The sequence below is a fragment of the Notolepis coatsorum genome (genome assembly GCF_963971535.1).
Source record: "Notolepis coatsorum genome assembly, chromosome: 12".
Classification (NCBI taxonomy): domain Eukaryota; kingdom Metazoa; phylum Chordata; class Actinopteri; order Aulopiformes; family Paralepididae; genus Notolepis; species Notolepis coatsorum.
The window spans coordinates 69,127,037-69,147,802 of record NC_140176.1 but is presented as its reverse complement, the minus strand read 5'-3'; the positions used below and the strand labels follow the sequence as shown (position 1 = coordinate 69,147,802).

At 43.5% G+C, this 20,766-nt stretch overlaps 2 protein-coding genes across 12 annotated transcripts in view; one reads left to right on the top strand and one right to left on the bottom strand.

Annotated features, from left to right (window-relative positions):
• Nucleotides 1-9,751, top strand: part of abi1a (abl-interactor 1a) — a 99,393-nt gene extending 89,642 nt beyond the window's left edge. For 7 of the 11 annotated variants that reach the window (XM_084326432.1, XM_084326440.1, XM_084326436.1 and 4 more), the window contains 3 exons: nucleotides 2,336-2,422; nucleotides 6,732-6,917; nucleotides 7,464-9,751. In XM_084326432.1, coding sequence (XP_084182558.1) covers nucleotides 2,336-2,422; nucleotides 6,732-6,917; nucleotides 7,464-7,639 — 449 coding nt within the window. In that variant the 3' untranslated portion in view covers nucleotides 7,640-9,751. The remainder of the gene's footprint in view (nucleotides 1-2,335; nucleotides 2,423-6,731; nucleotides 6,918-7,463) is intronic. The other 4 variants (XM_084326437.1, XM_084326433.1, XM_084326442.1 and 1 more) reach the window with 1 other exon arrangement.
• Nucleotides 9,752-9,824: 73 nt separating this feature from the next.
• Nucleotides 9,825-20,101, bottom strand: pdss1 (prenyl (decaprenyl) diphosphate synthase, subunit 1). The gene is made up of 11 exons (XM_084326443.1): nucleotides 19,900-20,101; nucleotides 18,737-18,795; nucleotides 18,479-18,611; nucleotides 18,182-18,312; nucleotides 17,621-17,762; nucleotides 14,508-14,619; nucleotides 13,506-13,615; nucleotides 13,317-13,397; nucleotides 12,803-12,916; nucleotides 12,132-12,212; nucleotides 9,825-11,958 (listed from the first exon to the last, which is right to left on the bottom strand). The coding sequence occupies exons 1-11, from the start codon at nucleotides 20,062-20,064 to the stop codon at nucleotides 11,818-11,820; spliced, it is 1,269 nt and encodes a 422-aa protein (XP_084182569.1). The 5' UTR covers nucleotides 20,065-20,101; the 3' UTR covers nucleotides 9,825-11,817.
• Nucleotides 20,102-20,766: the final 665 nt, after the last annotated feature.

Here is a 20,766-nt window from a genome sequence, read left to right as displayed (position 1 = left end):
GTCCGTTTGACTCACCAGCAGACCTCACCATTCTACAAGTCACACCTGTCCCGCTGATGCCCAGTAGGAAGTCCCTACTGTGTGCCTCCTTCACACGCTAAAGCATGCTAACTTCCACACCCTGTTAGCCCGGTGGGTCACATCCTACGGCCCGTGAAGGTCGAGCTTGGATTCTCGACAGAATTATCGACGTCCCTCTACCCCCCCCCCCGAAAGTGCTAGGGAAGGCGTTTTCCCCCCCTCTCTCTGCGGGGTTTGTCTTGTATTGATGTAGAATGTCTTGTCCTTGGACTCTCCTCCAGCAGATAAGACGCAGACGATCCATATCCTGTTAGCGATTTGGAATCCCAGGTTTCTTTGGCCTCACTCAAAAGCACGATCTGAGGTTACTTTGTACTAGTACTGTATATCACCCCGATAGCTTCAACCTGGCGGTTACCTAAAAATGTACTACCTACTTCTGACCAGCAGCCCCAAGGTGTCTGCTGGTTTATTTTGGTCTTCCGTGCTGTCCTGTTGTCCTTGACTAGGACTCGAGCGGCAGACACACACGTGATCTGTGCTCGGTGGCCGAACTTCACGTGTCGATGAAAAGCCACACATTTCAACAGCAATGTTCAAAAGGAATGAAAGCGACACAAGAAAATCAGTAATGCATTGCTGCAGACATCAACCTGCATTGTATTTCCTGTGACATTTTGTCCCACATAAGACAAAAAAGAACCCCGGGGATTAGTTCCTCGTACGGCATGTAAACCTATATGAGCGGTTGTCGTCTGCCATCTATGCCCCTTTGGGCGCTGTTGCTGAACCCACTTGACAGTATCTGGGTTATGGGGAGTTTAGTGGCCTTCTGATGGATTGGAGTAAATGTGTTTTGCAGAACAGTGCCCCCCTCTGGTCATATGCAGGACTTCCTTTCCTTTTTTTTTACTCTTGGGATTGATTCAAGATTCAGGAAATGGGCAAATGACGACAATCAAGCATGATCCCCTCGGTTAACCCTCATAATACCGTAGGAAATGTTGTTACGGGTCTCGCTGGGTTTTACAGCACAGCCTCACACTGTGTGTCTGACCTCATCTTGTACACATGCCACTGTCCAGGCCTAGTATTCCTGTATCATTTCACAGCTACGTGTGTTTCTTCCATCTCCTTGTCCGTAGTGTGATTGCTTGGGGGTGTCGGGGATGGTGCACTCATTTTAAAAAGGGGAATGTCAGTCATTTGTAAGAGGTTACGTTGTTCTTGCGCCCCAAAGGACAGTGGAGTCGATATCTGTGAACATCACACACAGCGCTTCTTCCTAAACCTAGACGTCCGAGACGGGGCCTTCGATGGGTGACGTTATCTGGATGTTAAATCTGGGACTGCTCTATGATTGGACATTATCTGGATGTTAAATCTGGGACCGCTCTATGATTGGACATTATCTGGATGTTAAATCTGGGACTGCTCTATGATTGGACATTATCTGGATGTTAAATCTGGGACCGCTCTATGATTGGACGTTATCTGGATGTTAAATCTGGGACCGCTCTATGATTGGACATTATCTGGATGTTAAATCTGGGACCGCTCTATGATTGGACATTATCTGGATGTTAAATCTGGGACCGCTCTATGATTGGACGTTATCTGGATGTTAAATCTGGGACTGCTCTATGATTGGACATTATCTGGATGTTAAATCTGAGACCGCTCTATGATTGGACGTTATCTGGATGTTAAATCTGGGACTGCTCTATGATTGGACGTTATCTGGATGTTAAATCTGGGACTGCTCTATGATTGGACGTTATCTGGATGTTAAATCTGGGACTGCTCTATGATTAGACGTTATCTGGATGTTAAATCTGGGACTGCTCTATGATTGGACGTTATCTGGATGTTAAATCTGGGACTGCTCTATGATTGGACGTTATCTGGATGTTAAATCTGGGACTGCTCTATGATTGGACGTTATCTGGATGTTAAATCCGGGACTGCTCTATGATTGGATGCATGCAGTGAACGGAGCTGAACCGGTTTGGGTGGAACAGCTTCACACAAAACATCATGAGTTCACAGTCAGTCCCCTATTCTTTGTATATAGAGGAGCAGTAGAGTTTAGGTGACATCACAGATTGGAGGGCTCTCTCTCTCTGCAGCTTTAGGAGAGAGCGATGTGTGTGTGTGTTCGCAAATACTGACTGAACTATCCCGGCACAGGAGTAGGAATATTCTTCAAACGGGTGGCATTTCCAAGTAACTTGTCTTTCTATCAGTTCTGAGTGACTGATCGGTTCCTTCCATCTCTCTTCCACTGTGTGTGTGTGTCTCTGCTGGCTTTCAGTGTCTCTCGCCCCTCCTCCCCCTCCCATGCCTCAGCTGACTCCACAGATACCTCTAACTGGCTTTGTGGCCAGGATGCAGGAGAGCAGTAAGTCCAAACATCCTCACGTTGGGGGTGTAATGATCTCAAGTCACAATCGAAAAGATCCGGGGGGGGGGGGGGGGGGGGGGGGGGTACATTCAATACGGTGTATCGAAAATGTAAAACGTATTGGCGTTTCTCCTTCTCTCGTTCTCTTCCATAGGTCTTTAATTGTTTTCTCTCAGTTTAAAGGAACATTATGGGGAAATGCGCTTACCGTCTTTTCCAAGAAGATTGATACCAGTTTCCTCTCTGTGTGTTCAGTAAAAAGCTATCCGGCTGCAAGCTAGCCTAGCTTAGCACAAATTAATGGAAGCCGATACGGACCACTAGCCTAGCTCAAAACTCCGGGAGGGGTGTTTTTGGCCCAATAGCTAGGGTAGCTTGTCCATATCCGTTTCCATTCATTTGTGCTAAGCTAGGCTAGCCTGCAGCCGGATAGCTTTCTACTAAACACACAGAGAGGAAACTGGTATCTATCTTCTTGTGTGTTTCTGGAGAAGACAGTAAGCGCATTTCCCATACTTTTGCTGTGTTCCTTTAACTGGTGTTATGGTATGGCTTACTGCTATTAGCATAATGTTTAAGGCTCATTTTCATTGTTTGCCACTTTGAAATTACCGGTAAGTTTAGATTTTTCTGAGCCAAACCAAGCTGTGTGTACTATATGTATATATAATTAGAACAGTGTGGCATGAATACATTTTTAACGCATAAATAATCTTAAGAAAATCTAATTGTGACCTTCGGAATGAGAAATCCATATAGAATGTGAGAAAGTGTGTATCGTTACACCCCTAAACTCACATCCATCCAGGTCCCTCTTCCCTCCTTTTACAACACGCCCCCCCTGCATGCATTGTGCCTGTTCATCACCTGTCCGTCCGTCTGTCTAGAGGCTTCATATCACCCTCTGCATCAACGCTCTAACAAGAAGTTATTACAGAACGCACGTCTCCACAGTAACCTATCGAATGCACGCTTTCACGTAACACGACAGAAGCTTCACTTGCTGTTATGAGACATATTTAGGTATCGAGCTGCTCTACCAGACTGTGCCAAGAAAGCAATCTTATCAATGATAGTTTTAATCCCTGTCCAAACAAAATAGAAAACCAATGGAATGATCTATGCGTCTACGTATAATAACGTATATGCAGCGCTTTGTACTCGTCACCATCTGTCAAGGTTCCGTGAAGGGCTCATGTAGAATTTGTGCAGGTAAGATTTTACCATTGAGGCTGCCACCTACTGTACAATGTTGTATAGATGATTAGATTAGATTGTACTTTATTGTCATTATATTTGCATACGAGATTTGGGACTCAACTTAAGGTGCAGTAGTGGAATATAAAATCACACAAGTAATCCAAGAGAAACATAAAATACTATACAATAAAACAATGTTACAATACAAAAACAATATACAAAATAACAATCACAGTGTCAGACGGTAGTGGGTGGGTATTGCACTGTGGATATTGCACTTGAGGGGTAGGATGTTGCACAGTGTGGGAGATGGGGAAAGGGTGAATTATTGGTGCATATTAGAGTTCAAGGTGGTGATGGCTCTGGGGAAGAAACTGTCTCTGAGCCTGTTTGTTCTGGCTCTGATGCACCTGTAACGCCTGCCCGATGGCAACAGGTCGAACCGGTGGAAGCCAGGGTGTGAGCTGTCCTTGGTAATGTTTTTTGCTCTGTTGAGGCAGCGGGAGTTGTGTAAGTCCTTCAGGGAGAGGAGGGGGCAGCCGATGATTCTTTGTGCCGAGTTTATGACCCTCTGAATCGCCTTTCTGTCCGCTTCAGTGCAGCTGGCGTACCACACTGTTATGCAGTACGTCAGCAGGCTCTCAACAGCAGAGCGATAGAAGGTCACCATCAGCTGATCCTCCAGTCTGTTCCTCCTCATCACCCTCGGGAAGTGAAGTCTCTGCTGGGCCTTCTTGATGACCGCGGTTGTATTTGCGGTCCAGGAGAGGTCAGCAGATATGAGGGTTTCCGAGGAACTTGAAGGAGCTGACTCTCCTCCACATCCTCACCATTGATGCGGGGGGGGGGGGGGGGGGGGGGTCTGCACGCTTCCTGAAGTCAAAGATGAGTTCCTTGGTTTTTGTCGTGTTCAGTGCTAGGTTATTCACCGAACACCACGCCGTTAGTTTCAGGACCTCATCTCTGTATGCAGACTCATCCCCCCCTGCAATAAGTCCAACCACCGTCGTGTCATCAGCAAATTTGCCGATGATGTTCTCCGGGTGGGCTGCACTACAGTCATGGGTGTAGAGGGAGTACAGCAGAGGGCTCAGCACTGGGGAGAGCCGGTGCTGAGTGGTGCGGGAGGAGGAGAGGTGGCGGCCGAGTTTCACCGTCTGGGGTCGGTTGGTCAGAAAGTCCTTAATCCAGTAGCAGGTGGGTGTAGGGAGACCTAAATCCAGCAGTTTGGTGACCAGGATGTCTGGGATGATTGTATTAAAGGCTGAGCTATAGTCGATGAAGAGCATTCTGACATAGCTCCCCCAGTGTTCCAGGTGGCTCAGCGCAGAGTGGAGAGCTATAGCTATGGCATCGTCTGTGGATCGGTTTGCCCGGTAGGCAAACTGGTGTGTTGCTAAGGTGGGGGGGAGGCAGGCCTTGATGTGGTGTAGGACCAGCCTCTCGAAGCACTTCATGATGACAGGTGTGTGAGTGCTACTGGGCGATAGTCGTTGAGGCTGTCTGTGGCAGATTTCTTGGGTACCGGGATAATTGTGGCAGATTTAAGGCAGGGTGGGATGAGTGCTTGTGCCAGGGAGAGGTTGAAGATGACAGTGACGATGTAGGAGAGCTGGTCAGCGCATGCTTTGAGCACCTTCCCAGGTACTCCGTCTGGATCAGCCGCCTTCCTGGGGTTCACTGCCCTGAGCACCCGCCTGACGTCGTGCCCCTCTAGAGTGAGTGCTGGGGGCTGGTGGGGGGTGAAGGGCAGCGGCTGTGACTGGTTGTGGTGTCTCGAAGCGAGCAAAGAAGCCGTTCTCTGCCAACGACACATCCCAGTCCCCGGTTGTTGCGTCACAGCCTCTGTAGTTGGTGATGTTCTGTATGCCCTGCCACATCTTCCGTGGGTTGTTGCTTGAGAGGTGGTCTTCAAATCTCTCTTTGTAGTCCGTCTTGGCTTCCTTGATTCCTCTCTTCAGGTCAGCTCGAGCAGCACTGTACAGAGCACTGTCACCTGACCTGAAGGCGGTGTTGCGGGCCTTGAGGAGGATGCGGACCTGGCTTGTCATCCAGGGTTTCTGGTTTGGGAAGACCCGGATGCTTTTTTCCACAGTGACATTGCCGATGCAATACTTTAGGTAGGATAGTACCGACTCTGTGTGTGTAATATAGTATATTGCTCGGTTTCATGCACTGATGCATGTTATCAAACCTCTGATGGAAGAGTAGAACAGCAGAAGGTGTGTTTGGAGTTGAGGGGAATGATTGCAAGTTGTGGGGGGGGGGGATTTGCAAAGAGTGGGGGACGAACCGAGGAAACATGGGGTAATAGACTGCCCCCTGCTGGGCCAACATTGAAACACTGACAAATACACATACTGTAGAGAGCTATGTGGTTTGACATATTTACGTATGAGATCATGCTACTAATTATAAGACTTAGTTATTGTCACACAGGGATCTGTTCTCCCAGCTGTGCTGCTGCTGCTGTGAACTCCTTCAGGTTTTCGATCTTGGAATCCTAGAACTGTAAAGTTTTCGATTTACACTGCGACATCGCCATTAGATCGGCAGTTTCTCTACATGCTATCCGACGTGCAAGGTCATCGTACACCTGAAAGGGTTAACTTCCGCAGCCTACTTTTACCCCAATAACTCGAGATGACATAATAATTTCAGGAAGTCTTCCCACTTCCCACTCAAATCCCTATTTATGTATATGTGTGCACAAACGGGTGTGTCACATTAAGCACAAACAGTAAAACACTTAAAAGGTTGTTTCCCACTGAAAAAGCGATCCAGAGGAAGATGGAACACAGAGGCGAGGACTAGAACACGGTCATTATGAATTTGACAGTCCAAATACCTGACACAAACGGCTCTTGTTGCATGTTCCGTCATCGATTTTGATATTTGCATGTTTTCCCCCTCACTGCACTGCACTCCACACCACTTGTTTGCATGTGAAGCCTGCATGTTGACCAGGGCCTGGAGTATTTTCCTGACCTCTTGTGGCTTGGCCAGGAATTTCTCTTTCGCCCGCCTGTGTGCCTTTAGTGTTTGTCGGTAACGTTCCCTTCTCTACCTGCACATTGCTCCCCCCCCCCCCCCCCCCCCCCGACAGTTGCAGATACTCCAACCCCGCCGCCTCCTCCTCCCCCGGATGAGATCCCCATGTTTGACGACTCCCCGCCTCCTCCGCCGCCTCCTCCTGTGGACTACGAGGAGGAGGAGGCTGCGGTCGTGCACTACAACGACCCCTATGCCGACGGCGACCCCCAGTGGGCCCCCACCAACTACATCGAAAAAGGTGCGCTGGCGTTACCTACAGTGTCTGTTCAGCGTTTCATACCGGATGGCCCCCATGGGGAAAAAAGCCATTGTGTTAGTAGATTAACTACCCATGTTATTGATGTTAAGGAATAACCTTTTTGATATGCGCCGGGTCCCTGTCATTCAAACCTTTGCTCAATATGGTTTTCCATCGTTCCATGTTTGGTAGACATTTCGTGCCAATTCATCACTTCCATTGGTTCTGTGTATCTGAAAATGTACCTTCAACACACCTTGCAGATGCTCAAAGCGTATAGTGTGTGTGTATGTATATATAAAAAAAACACCTTCACAAGCTTCAGTCACCAAAAACGAAATCTGCTGTATTTATCAAGCATTTCGATACTTGATTCATGTTAGAACACGGACCAAATATCCAAACTGTCCCTTTAACACATATCAAGGTAAGAACGCCGGCGGACAGTTGTCCTTTAAGAAGAACCACAACACACCATCGTCTCCTTACTGATCTGCTGAAGTGCACTAACCGCTCTCCTCCCTCTAACCCTCTCTCTCTCTCCAGTGGTCGCCATCTACGACTACGCCAGGGACAAGGACGACGAGTTGTCGTTCATGGAGGGCGCCATCATCTACATCATCAAGAAGAACGACGACGGCTGGTACGAGGGCGTCTCCAGCGGCGTCACCGGCCTGTTCCCCGGGAACTACGTGGAGTCCATCATGCACTACGCCGACTGAAGGGACGCAGCGGCAGCACCGACGGGTCTCTTGGTTCAGTCGTATCCTCCCAGAGAGAGAGAGAAGCAACCGAACAACGGCAATCTGAAGCCCTAACAAGCAGTGGATGTCCAGGACGTGCTCTCGATACGACCCAATGATCCTTCACCGTATTGATTGCAAATAATAATAATTAAAAAAAATATCTATTTAGTTTATTTTTGGTGTTATATGGGTGGGTGGGGGACGATATGAAATATGTAAAGAATAAAGTTTCTAAAAGGATCGGACGGCGCTCACTGGGTCTGAAGAGGTTTCCACAGACCAGATACTGCTGGAGTAATATACATAACTGACTGTCCGCTTAATGATCCCATGATAAGAGATCTCACCTCATCGTGACACAATTCATAATTAGTTGTGAATAAGAGTATTAGGCTTGATGGAACAATAATAAAAAACGTCAATATATCTATAGGCGTCATCAGGACCATGTTATGTACGCACCTTCAGTGAAAGTGTTATTACTGTTTTAACTGTATATAATGTGAGCTGCAGACAGTTTGGGTTCCTGTAATGTAAATTCAGTGAATGTCAATTATTAGTTTCTTAACGCAGTCTGGCCAACCACCAATAACCAACACAGAATATACAGTATGCAATGTCGATGTATCACAAACTTTACATTTATACATCATATATTGAGGTTTAAAAGTTGCTCCTGAAATTCAGCCACGGTGTAAAAGCATGCAGAAATCTAAAAGATGTATTATGACCTTAAGTTTACTTCCATTATGCTTCCATTATGTTGTATACAATGTAGGTTAAATATTTTTTATTATTATTATTCAGGGTTCCTGCCGGTTTTCAACAAGTTAAATTTAAGACTTTTTAAGACCACTTTGAATATAATTTAATACCTATTTCATGGCCATATGGCAAAAAAAGTATGAAGGAAAATGACTAAAACATGTTGGTGGGGGAACCGACGGAATATTTGTACTGCTTACTTTGCAGCCCAGACATTTCCCCCAAACACATTTGAACGCGATGGAGAAGTTATTGCAACATAAAAAAGTAACTTCCTAATCAATACATCTGGACCTATTGAAGACAGTTTTATGGCTTAAAATGCAGACTATTAAATAAGACTTTTTAAGACCCCACAGGAACCCTGATTATCACTGTTGGAATCACTGATCTTTTAGACTCGAGATGTTATGTGGACTTTTGCAGAGGATCGGTTTTCTTCAGGCTGATTGTATTAAAGCAGTTGACATTGTTGCATTAAAATGAGGTTCTTGCATCAGGGTGGAGCTACATACAAAACAAACTGTTTTGAGTCTTGGCGAGGGAAGACATTCCATTTGACCATTTCCGCTTAATAGATTGATATACATTCTTAAGTCATCACCGTTAAAAGCATACTAATCGAGACAAAACGTGTAGATAGTCTGTAGGTTAAGTATCCAATGGTAACCCATCCATTATGGACTATGGTTATGATATAGTACGTCATGCAGTGTCAGACTGGGACTTGTCACAATGTGCATAACACTGCCGTTTTACAACTCAAGACATTTGACAACTCGTATTACCACCTCACTCTTCACAGATGGAGCAACCATGAACAAAACTCTTACAATTATCACAAACGTTATCGTTTTTACCCGTAATGGGACCGATTCCATAACTCAGGTGTAGGAATCCTCTTTCTTTAGTTTCCCCTCTGACTTACCAGGCCTGTGTAGAGGTGATGATTTGTAGTCGTCTTAATGACTCATTCGACTTCATGTCTTCAGGGTAGGGCTTTTTCCAAAACGCAAGGTTTAGATTTGTCCATTTCAGCACACATTACACAAGAAAACAGTTTGCTCTTGCAGTACGATTGTCATCCTTTGAAACATTAACTGCGTTCATGTTTTTTTTATTACCATTTTTTCAGGATATTGCAGCTAATGCCTTGAAACCTTTGTCTTGTTTGCTTTAGTATATCAAACAAATACAAGTGTTCCAGCTCAATTTCGTGGGTAGAAATGTTGAATCGTATCCCTCTGCCCTTAATTTGTATATATAATATGTTAATTGAAAGATTAATGTACAGTCTTTTATAATAAACAATTCTATGTACAACATGCATCGGTGTGGTCGATGGACCCCCCCCCCCCCCCCCCCACACACACACCAAAAGGAGCAGAACAGTGACTTAAATAAAAAGACAATTCTTTAATCTGAGTACATAAGTCATTGTGGATGTTAAGGCCTTGGCTGTTGTTGTGGAGCACTCGTTACAGAAGCATCTTCATAACATTCTCCGATTCGTACAAGTCAACGTGACAAACACATGACTGTGTGGACGGATCTTCCAAGTAAATAAGTGCACACTGATCCACACGTACGCAACCAATGACAAGTGATGCTCTTCCAACACTGGAATTACATTAAGATGCTGCAGTGCCACCCCGGCCGTGACTAGAGCGTAATAAGACTGCGTTTTAAACAGAGTACAGTCAACTGGTCGGAGCTTGGAGGTTTTTTGGCAGTTGTATTTACAGTACAGAATAGTGAAAAGCGGTGTAAATCAGTAGTTTCCAATGTGAGCATCCGGTCCCCTGATACAGGTCACACATCATCATTGTCACCGTGATGCCATTTAAGCAGATTCAGATCACTGCTTTTGCTTTGGAAACCACTTGTGTGGTTATATAGAATATCATTCTTCAGTGACTCGCTTGTATGTGGAGCGTTTCAGAGATGAGAGAAGCACTTTGAGTCAAGTGAGACGATACATCTTATGAGTGGGGCTCTGAAGGACCGATTCTGCCGGTCATTTATTTTTCTCCACTCAGTTATTTCCGGACGAGTCACAATTGGTATAAATAGCACAATTTCCATGACCTCTGGTATATTTGTCAAGGTCTGTGTTCAACAACCACTTGATAATTGACATATTTGTCAAGGTCTGTGTTCAACAACCACTTGATAATTGACCTCAGGTTCCGCCCCCTTTTCTCGATCCTCCTAATTTGTTCCGAGGGAAGCAACAGTTGATTGGAGGATCAAGAAAAGCAGTCAGGGTTTGAGATAGGTCAATTAAGTAATCAGGATACATGTTATTCGAGTGCTTATTCCTTCAAAGATAACTTGATCTACCATCAGCCACGCTTGCCGTTTATCGTTTGACTAAGAGAAATCAAGATTATGCACACATTAACATATTTCCCAAACTTTTTATGTAATTATATCCCCAAACGATGAGTCAGGGATATTATGGGTTTACCGACTGCAGACTTTTCGCATAACCGCGGTAACTCAAATAGCTTTCATTCAAATCTTTTCTAATTTGCAGTGCACATTTATGACCCTTAGAGGTGAAGGGTAATCTTGGTGACCCCATGTCCTTTGCTCTAGGACCATCAGTCCAAACGTCCAGTTTGATTGTTAGCAACAACTCCCAATAGCTATCATTGAAACCTTTTCAAATTCGCAGTGCTTTTTTTTTGTTCATTCATTTCATGAACTCCATTTGGATGAACTCTTGATTTTGGTTACACCATGACCGTTCCTCTAGCACCACCATCAGGCCAAACATTCAGTTTTCTTGAATTATTGGAAAACTTATTTTTCCCTACTGCCCCCTTAGCCTGATTCTCACCAAACTTACCGTGTGGAATCTGGGAACTAACATCTTCAAATGTGTCATTTATAATTGATGAGCCAAACCACCAGATCAATAATTTTTCATAAAAACATGTAATAAACAGGAAATGAGTGGACTGTCCGATTTCCCACCAAACTTGACAAAATATGTTTGCCTGTGAAGGTCTAGTTATCTTGCCTCATGGTGGCGCTCTTCTCATAAAACTAAAAACAAGAACAACTCCTCAACAGCTTAGATTAAGGGTTGGTCAAAAGGTGGATTGAGAATCCGGGCCGTTCGGGGTACAACCCAGCACAACTAGTACATGTCTAGTTTTCCATAACTTTCCCAGATTTCCCATGTCCGCAGGAATCCCGTTTCAACCTTGTAAATAATGTAAAGACCTTTTTGTCTTCCTCCTCCCTATATCCTAACCCTGGCCCAGTGTCTCCCCTCCATCGGAGACACTGGGGAGGGGGGAGGGGGTCACTGCCGTCCACTGGTAGCTGCCTGAAGTGACGCCCTAGGGGGGGGGGGGGGGGGGGGGTGGGTAAGAGGGTCACTTGTCCCGGGTGAGCACCATCTCCGTGAGCCTGATGAGGGCGTCCCGCTCTACCGACGGCCTGAGCATGCTGACCTGTCTAATGGCCTCTCTGCAGTAGCGCTGGGCCAGGTAGCTGGTCTGCTCCACACCATCACTCTGGGGAAGGAAGGAGGCCCAGCGGCCAGTCAGTGGTGGTGTAGTGGATTTACAGGCCAGGATACATATTTGCAAGACGATGGTTTTCTTTGTACATTGTGGTAACTTCCAGAAATGTGCAAACTTGCAATTAGCATCAACGACTTTAAATAACAAATACAAGTTCTTCTTACCTGGAGAACGTACTGCCAGGCGCGATCAACATCTCCTTTAGAGCTGAACCGTCTCATTATCATCGTATGGAGCTCAGGATACTGAAACAACATATTTAAAAAAACAGTTCGGATTTTTGTACGAAATTGTACGAAATACTTGCCACTTGCCAGTAGTGTAGTGGACGCAAAGCTATTACTTCCCATGATTGGAGTTTTGTGAGAAAAGAAAAAGCCAGTGTATTACTACGAGCTGGACCCGTTTCACAGGTAACACGGTCCATCAGCTGTTTGATAAATCTGGAGGACTGTGGTTTTGTTTTGGAGGTGGCTAAACATTTGCCTGCATGTTGTGGTGTGGATTAAAACTAGGTTTCGTGACCCCGTTTCTGCCGTTTGATGCCAGTCTAAAGCTTCCAACCACGGGACTCTAAGTAAGCCAATAGCTTTGCTTTGACTACACTACTGGCAAGTACCAAACTATCCCATTAAGCACAGGTTGTGTCCGAGATGTCTCTCTCGTTATATATATATATATACAGTATATTCAAGTCACTTATTTCAGATAAGCAGCATCTCTTGCATACTCTTAGAGGGCAGCCAAGAGGAGAGTCTTTCTCAATGCAACGTAGTCAACCCTATAATATTATAATAGTAATTTGGTGTAACCGCATACGGAGCTCATCGCTCACCTGTTCACAAGCAAAGAGGACCGGTCCTGTGGCCAGGCCCAGCTTGAGGTCTGCCGCCGACGGCTTCCCCAGCTGGCTGGCACATGATGTGAAGTCCAGTACATCGTCCACCAGCTAAGAAGGACAAAGAAAGAAACTCATTTTATTTACCATCATTTCCTAAACATCTTCTAATAAGAAGGATCAAATCTAAAGACATTTGAAAAAACATTGACTTAATAAATTATTTTGGGTGCATTTTTTGTTTAGTTTATTATGCCATCTCTTCTGTCTTTGATGCACATCTTATCTTCTTTTCAAATGTTGTTTAACAACACAATTAAGATCAAATTCACATTTAAACTGACGGCCTGGATTTAGTTCAAATGTTGTTCCGATGCATTTAGGGAACCTTAAAAAAAGATTCCACATGGGGGGAAATTGGCTCATTATTTATCAAACAGAACAGTTAGCAGACAAGGAATAAAGATGACGGGAGATTAAGAAATCATACAAAAAGGTGATCAGACAGGACCTGAAATGCGATGCCAACGTTCCTCCCGTATTGAAAGGCTATTTCATGGACTGCAGGGTCGGAGTTCACTAGAACGGACACCTTGAATGGAAGAGGACAGCCAGTAAATTTTTTTTTACCAGTTCAGAAACTAGGCTTTTTCCCCCTCCAAACAAAAGCATAATTTGTGCAAAGATAGAACGTACATACTGATTTACAACTGTGTGCAATAAGACTGGCCGTCTTCTTGAAGGTCTTCTCGAGGTAGTGTTTAAATCTCTCATTCTCGTTCTCCTTTGAACCCAGCTGCATGAATTCACCTGTGTGATGTGGAATAATTTGACCAGATATTATTCACAGAGGCAGACAATAGTCTTTGATTAAGGACAGAGTTTACTAACAGAATATGGAGAGACCTAGGTTACAGCAATAACCCTAGCCCAGATCTATGTAGAAGTATTTATACAGGAGAGTAGACGCAACAAGTGGACCATTGACGTACACAGTATGAATTATAGATATGATGTACAGAGATATGGATAATGACGTAGAGATATGAGTGAAAGCTATGTGTTTATGTGTCTGTGTTAGAAAGAGTATACAGTAGATACTATGAGAAGGCTGTGTGTGTGTATGTGTGTACAAGTTGAAGGTTATGTGTAGAGAGAGTGAGAGGGGGGGGGGGTAGTGTGTGTGTAGATGAAGATGTCTGGGAGTGATGCGTTCTTCTGCATGATCGCACATGGGAAACTCATTTTACTACTCAAGTCCTACTGTTACAAATTATTTTCATCACGGACAGCCCTGGAGATTTCATCTGCGGCTGCTTAAGTTTGTCTGTTCTAGAAGTGCCCTTGAGCAAGTACAAAACTGTGGTTGTACTGGGCAGCACCCAGGTGAGAATGCGTAGAACTGAATGAGCGTTTCGTGGAGGGGTCAAGTCAAGAAGAAACATCACAATAGATCAAAAACTAAAAACCAACATAAAAAAACGTATGCATGAATGTGTGCAAACCGTTTGAGTTTTTGGATGTGTGTGAGATTATGTCCCAAATAAATAAATAAATAAAGTACCTCCAAGTGCCTCCAAGTCTCCTGCCTTGCTGATAATGTTAAAACTTGAGCATAACTTGCAGTCGTGAACTTAGCTAAATAAGCCACAACAATCAACCAAGAAAGCTGATAATAACAGTGTAATAATAAAATGTTTACCTTTCACCAAGTCTTCTATGATCTGCGACTGGAGTGACATGACGGCGTTGTTTCCTATACGGGCCAGGGCCATGGAGGCTGCCGACAGGATGAAGTCTCCCGCCAAGATAGCCTTGGGAGAGGAGATACATGAAGTCATAGGTAATGATAGAAGCACAAACCCTGTCATTTGTTCCAGAACCTCAGATAATTACTGTCATTTAACCCTTTCAGGTGTACAACCAAGATATCACTTAACACTTTGGCATAGCTGTCAACATTGGGATTTGAAAAAACTGGATATTTCGCCCCGCCCCCTCCCAATGTAGTCTCCTCCCCCTTGTATGTATATTATATATATATATATATATTGTCTGCACTGCGCAGCCGTGGAATCGCGAGGCCACAGATTTAGATAGAAAGGGCACATTGTGGTGTATCATAATTAATTTGTTGAATACAATAGGATTTTTATAACATTGACACAGATTAAATAATATTTACACTAAGTTCTCTTTTACCTCTTATTTAATTCATTCATTGATTTAATGTAGGCACTGTTTATATTGTACATAGTCCTGTGTGTTGTATATTGTGTCCTGTTACTTTTGTGTCTTTCTATATACACTGTGGGAAGGGGGGCACGTAATTGAATTTTTCTGTATGTCTTGCACAAACTGGAAAATGACAAAGTTGACTTTGACTTTTAACATGTGTCTATAGTGTCAGACACTAATTGTAATGTTAAAAACGGATACTGCTGTAATATAAAGTGAAATTCTACCATGCCTCAATGTATCAACTTTAAACATACACTAAATGTTAATGTTAGAAATGTTAATTTCCATTATTTCCACCATGTGCAACATTTCCTAAGAACAGCAATGTCCATTCTATCAACTCCAAATCTGTGCTATGAGCTCAATTCTCCCGGTGCACTGTCTTGTTTAGGATGAATGAGTAGAAATGAAAAACGGAAATCTTCTTTTATTAAAATAGTTTTGACATGTGATATAGATAAAGATAGTTCCATTGTGTATTGATTAACTTTACATTTGCTCTTCATTCATATTACAAAAGTTATACTGGCATGTCTAATACAGCAATGGATTATGGGTAAATGCTACGTTAAAGCAGTGCCAATGTAAGACTGACTTTACATTAAACGAATGACAATAATATAGTATAAAGTAGGGTATTATTTGGACTAAAGAATGGTGTTGTCTCACCCTACTCGCATGTTGAGGGAGAGCACCATACATTATACACTGAGAAACCACGGCCGAGAGTGAGCTCTCCGGGAACAACCCCATTTTGCCGGCTCTGCAGCCTCGGGTCAAAAACAAGGTGGCTAGATATGGGTCTAGGAGCGATAGGGTCAAGATGTGTAGATTGAGGCTTGGACATTGGGGGTTTATTATTATTACTATTATTATTATTATTATTATTATAATTTTTTTGTTTGTTTTGTTTTGTTTTGTTTTAAGGCCTAAATTGTGGGCGTAGTATGCAACTGAGGAGGGCAGTAATACGCCATGTTGCTTCTACACTGCCGGAAATTCTAAAGAAGAAGAAGAAGCTTCTCTGCCTTTTGTAGGTAGGTAGTTGTAGAATGTAATACATTTCGCGCTAAACCCCTCCTTTATTCGGGCGATGTTGTTCTTCTTCACAGAGGGGAATTGCAGCCATTTTGTAAACATTTAAAAAAAAAAAAAAAAAATTTAAACTGGAAAAATACGGGAACGGGATGACGGCGGGAAGGAAGGTTGAAATACGGGACAATCCCGGGAAAAACGGGATGGTTGACAGGTATGCACTTTGGTTGCCAACAACGAGATTTCTCGTCCTAACTCGTTATTTAATCGTTATTTCTTTTATTAGCGATATCCATTCATTTTTCATCCATCCAGCCTGACGTTATCATTGGGAATGGCTCTGAGCTCGAAAAGGGCAAATACCGCCCCCTATCGTCTCCCGGATGGTATTGCACATCATTGGATTGGAGTCGATGGGACTTGCATCAGAAAAAATAACTCCGGTCCACATTTTACTTCTGGGGCATGCAACCTGATACTATTGCATTCATTGAGGGGACTGGAAGCAGCGTGGATTATGTGTTTCGGAGTATAACGTTGGGTCAATTTGGAATGGCGAACAGGAATTGGATTCATCTTTTTGCAGAACATCTGATCTGAGGTAAGGACTGTATGTTACCAGTTTTGGGTTAATCAGAGTTTTTTTCCCCACAGCGTTCACAGCGTAGTGTTTATTTGAAAACTATTCATAAATCAGCCGGAAAATGACAACGTGTTTTATGTATTCCAGTAAATGGCTATTACTGCGGAATCTTTTTTTCTTTCTAGAAATCTCCAAAACTATACTCTTATTCAAAAATGTACTGATGAAAAAACAATCCGTTTCGTACATGTTGACTGCAAGCAAGTCATTGATAAGCGACGGGTGTATTAGACCCATAGCCACAATTTAAGATATAGTTTAATTGCTCGCAAATGTGCTCGTCCTCCCATTGATTAAAGTGCTGGCATACAAGCGATAATTCGTCATATCCGACCGGCACACAATGTGTTAACAGGATTAGAATTCTGAAAATGGAACATTCTAATGATGACGACGATGTGAAAATGGCTACTGAAAGCTATAGACGGTTTCAGTGGCATTGCTAGGGAAACAGCGCAGACCCCACATTCACTTCCTGTTGCTGTGTTTGTGGATATAAACAGAAGGAAATTAAATGCAATACGTTTTAGAATGTTTGTTTGCATTATGTTGTCAAGGTCAGACCTTGCATAACAAGCAGGCATGTCACTCACTAGAAGGTTTGATAGACAGCTCGCTCATTCCAATCATTTGACTTGGTCATTCGTTTGATTGGATGTTGTTTTAGCTCCCGTCGCTTACCGGAATGACTTTTTTTTCTGTGTCAAACATCTTTAAATTTTTTTGTACATCAATTACTGTTGATATAATAAGATATCTAAAATGTTGCCAAAAGTCGGCAGCTGCCTATTGATCCTTTAACAATAACCGTAAGTAAAGAGATAAAAGAGACTATTCCTGGGGCGGAATTGTGTAGTAACCGGTATTTTGCGGATTAAATAGGTTTAATCAGACACCTTTCTCTCCCCCCACACTTCATTGATGGTGTTCTTCCCCCTGCGCTTGTTGGAACCGTCTATGACATCGTCGTGCACCAGGCTGGCAGTGTGGATCATCTCCGAGACCATAGCTATGGACCGCTGTCCCGGGAGAAGGTCTCTACAGAGATGGTGAAGACAAGAGAAAGACGGACAGACAGAAAGAGAGAGAGAGAGACGGACATCAAATCGCTGGAGGCGATGGTGATGGAACATCCTGGATTATGGTCCACACTCTACACACTAAAGAGATAAAGTGTGAAATGAGTCATCGATTGAGGTGTGGCTCATTTTAACCCTTTACAAACAATTTAGTTTGTAACATTTTCAGGAACGTTTTATTCAGGATTCTATCATGGATTTCTAGAACTCTATAGCTTTCATTGGGACACCATCATTAGAATGTTCTCAAAATTCTAATCTCGCATGTGGGACTGGGACTGAAAGGGTTAACAGTGTTCCCCCATGTCACTTTTCATTTGTCTGTGCTGTGCAGTAACACTGTGGCTATATTGACGCAAATGCAGCCTGGTGTCGTACCCGTCTCTGTTGCTGTGGATATTGCAGGCCCGGGCCATCAGGACAACTATCATGGGTCGAAAGGCCTTGCCCTTCCCGTCAAAGTAGTAGTCACAAAGGGACTTGAGCTCCGTCGTGGAGAGGAACAACTCCTGCAAAGCACAGGGTGAAAATATACAACAACCCTGTTATTTATTTGTAATAAACATTCAGTCAAATTTCATAATTTCAACACACACCACAAAACGGTGCGGTTGTAGACAGTTTGGCCGTTTTCAAAGGAGGAAACTGGTAACGATATGTGGAAATGAGACTTGCCTTTCTGATATCATCATACAGATGTGTCAAGTCTTTCTGCACTAGTTCGAAGGGGTCCTTCGGCTTTGCGTCACTGTGTATCCTTTTGCAACAGCAAGACCGCGGCGCAGTGTACAGCAACCTTGATTTATGCCTGAGAGGAGTGCACACAAAGTAGCAAGGCGCTAAATTGAGAAATAAGGTCAACACGTTGGGTCACATGTGCTGAAGTGTATACCGTAACCCATGTGTCCATGGCTTCCCCCATTTACATCTTACCTGGTAAAAAATGAAGTAAAGATGTTGCTAGTATGTACAGGTTGTGCTGTGGGTGGTCCCTGCAAGACAGCAAATGACATGTCTTTATGAATGATACCATTGGAAGACTAGGTCAAGATGAACACACAAGCAACTCCCCCCCACCCAACTCCAATCTACAGTTCCCCCCCCGCCCCCCCCCCCCCACCCCACCTACCCAACCTCCTCCAATGTACAGTTTCTTCGTCAAATGTATATACTCTTTTTTAGAATATTTTTGTATCACAAACAATACTGTATTTGTAAATCTGGTATGTCATAAATGTATAGATGTAGCAGTATTGTCTATCTGTATGTCATGTATGTCAATGTTATGATGAATTGAAAATGGGGGACCCTGATGTAAACAAGACGAAAGTCTCTGGTCTGCGTCCCCTTAACAATTGTGTGTATTGAGCTGTACTGTATTGTACCCATTCTGCAATCTGTTAATACAATTTTCAATCAATGACACCTCAGGTGACAGAAGATTATTCAACACCTGCTACGGAGGATTATTTAAAGACCATTATTAATTCCACCATGGCCTTAAAAAAAAACTCATGTCACAAACATTTGTCATGAATAACAACTTGACACACAGGCGCAGCCATGCCATTCTACAAAGGTTTGTAGTAATATGGTTATAGTAACATAACCAAATGTAATATGGTTAGAAAAAGAGCCAGCCAAGTAAAGGATAGATGGGGCTTAGTCGTAATTGTCCTGCAAAGTCACGAAAACATTTTGACCTTTCGTTCGTGAACACAAGCATAGCCAACTAGTCTTGTGAGTGACTTCAACGAAAGTCTTTCTCTGGTCTGCATCCCCTTAACAATTGTATGTAGAGCTGTACTGTACCCATTCTGCAATCTGTTAATAAAGTTTTTAATCAATTCAATCAATCAACTAGTCAAGACACGATCATCTGCATTCCATTCATTTCCATACATTGAGCAATTCGTGCCAAATTGTACGTGTGATATATTCATAGAGAAGATCAAATGCATACACTTTGGAAAGGCTATCTGGCTGCACACACCGACACAACCACTTAAGACAAGTTTGAATCCCGTTCAATGAGATCAATTGACTTTTACTGTGTGACCTTCTTGGTTTGACAGCACGCCCAGTCCGGTGCTTACCTGTCTCCCCGCGCCGGTGAAGGAGCCCGTTCGCCGCCTCGAGACAGACGCGGCGAAAGGAACCGGTCTAACATTAAAAGAGCTTATGGTCTCTAACGTTAATAAACTTGTACTCGTATTATAGCGTGTACTCCATCTCCAACAGTGCCTCCACGGGGCCGCCATTATTATCAACAGCGGCAGCACGACGCGTCCCACTCCGGGCGAGTTATAGCGTTACACAGGAACCGGAAAGAGGCAGGTAGATGACACGCTGCCGACGTAGCATAACAAGGAAGTAAACCAAACAAGGTGTTAGATATATATAGATATCTATGGTTAATAGCGTCAGATTCAAGTAGTGCATTAATGAGTATAAAGCATACACAGTCAGAAACAAGACGGGATATTATTTTGGAAATATTGGCGAGATGAAGCTTCATGAAGCATTGAGGCTTTCCATCCAATAATACCACACATGTGTTGAAGCTTCATGGTGTATTTTCTCTACTGTGCCATCAAGTGGACAATAAATGTAGAACAGTCTGCGTGATTATAATGATGCTTTGGTGTGTGAAGCTTTGATGTGATGATGATGCCATTCAATAAACAAATAATATTGTGTCTGTTTTTCTGACAGCATGATAGCAGGGACAGACGAGAAGTGCTTGTGTTACTACAACATTCTATTCTTTAATATAGTGTGTTTTTCTATGATGGCAGGGACAAGTGCTTGCTTCATTCATTTTTATTCAGAAAAAGCAACTCAAAATCGACATGCCATCCTGCATTTGGATCATACAGATGTGATCAGATTAGGCACAGCAAGTTAGACATTACAGCAAGTTTATATGTAACGGAGATGATATGGTCACCTTTTTTGCGTTG

What these genes read in the sequence shown, in the direction of transcription:
- pdss1 (XM_084326443.1), bottom strand. Translation starts at nt 20,064, where the DNA reads ATGGCGGCCCCGTGGAGGCACTGTTGGAGATGGAGTACACGCTATAAT. An exon ending in TCACCGGCGCGGGGAGACAG is followed by an intron (nt 18,796 to 19,899) that starts GTAAGCACCGGA and finishes GCTGTCTTGCAG; the next exon opens with GGACCACCCACAGCACAACC. An exon ending in ACGTTGGCATCGCATTTCAG is followed by an intron (nt 12,917 to 13,316) that starts GTCCTGTCTGAT and finishes TGTCCTTCTTAG; the next exon opens with CTGGTGGACGATGTACTGGA.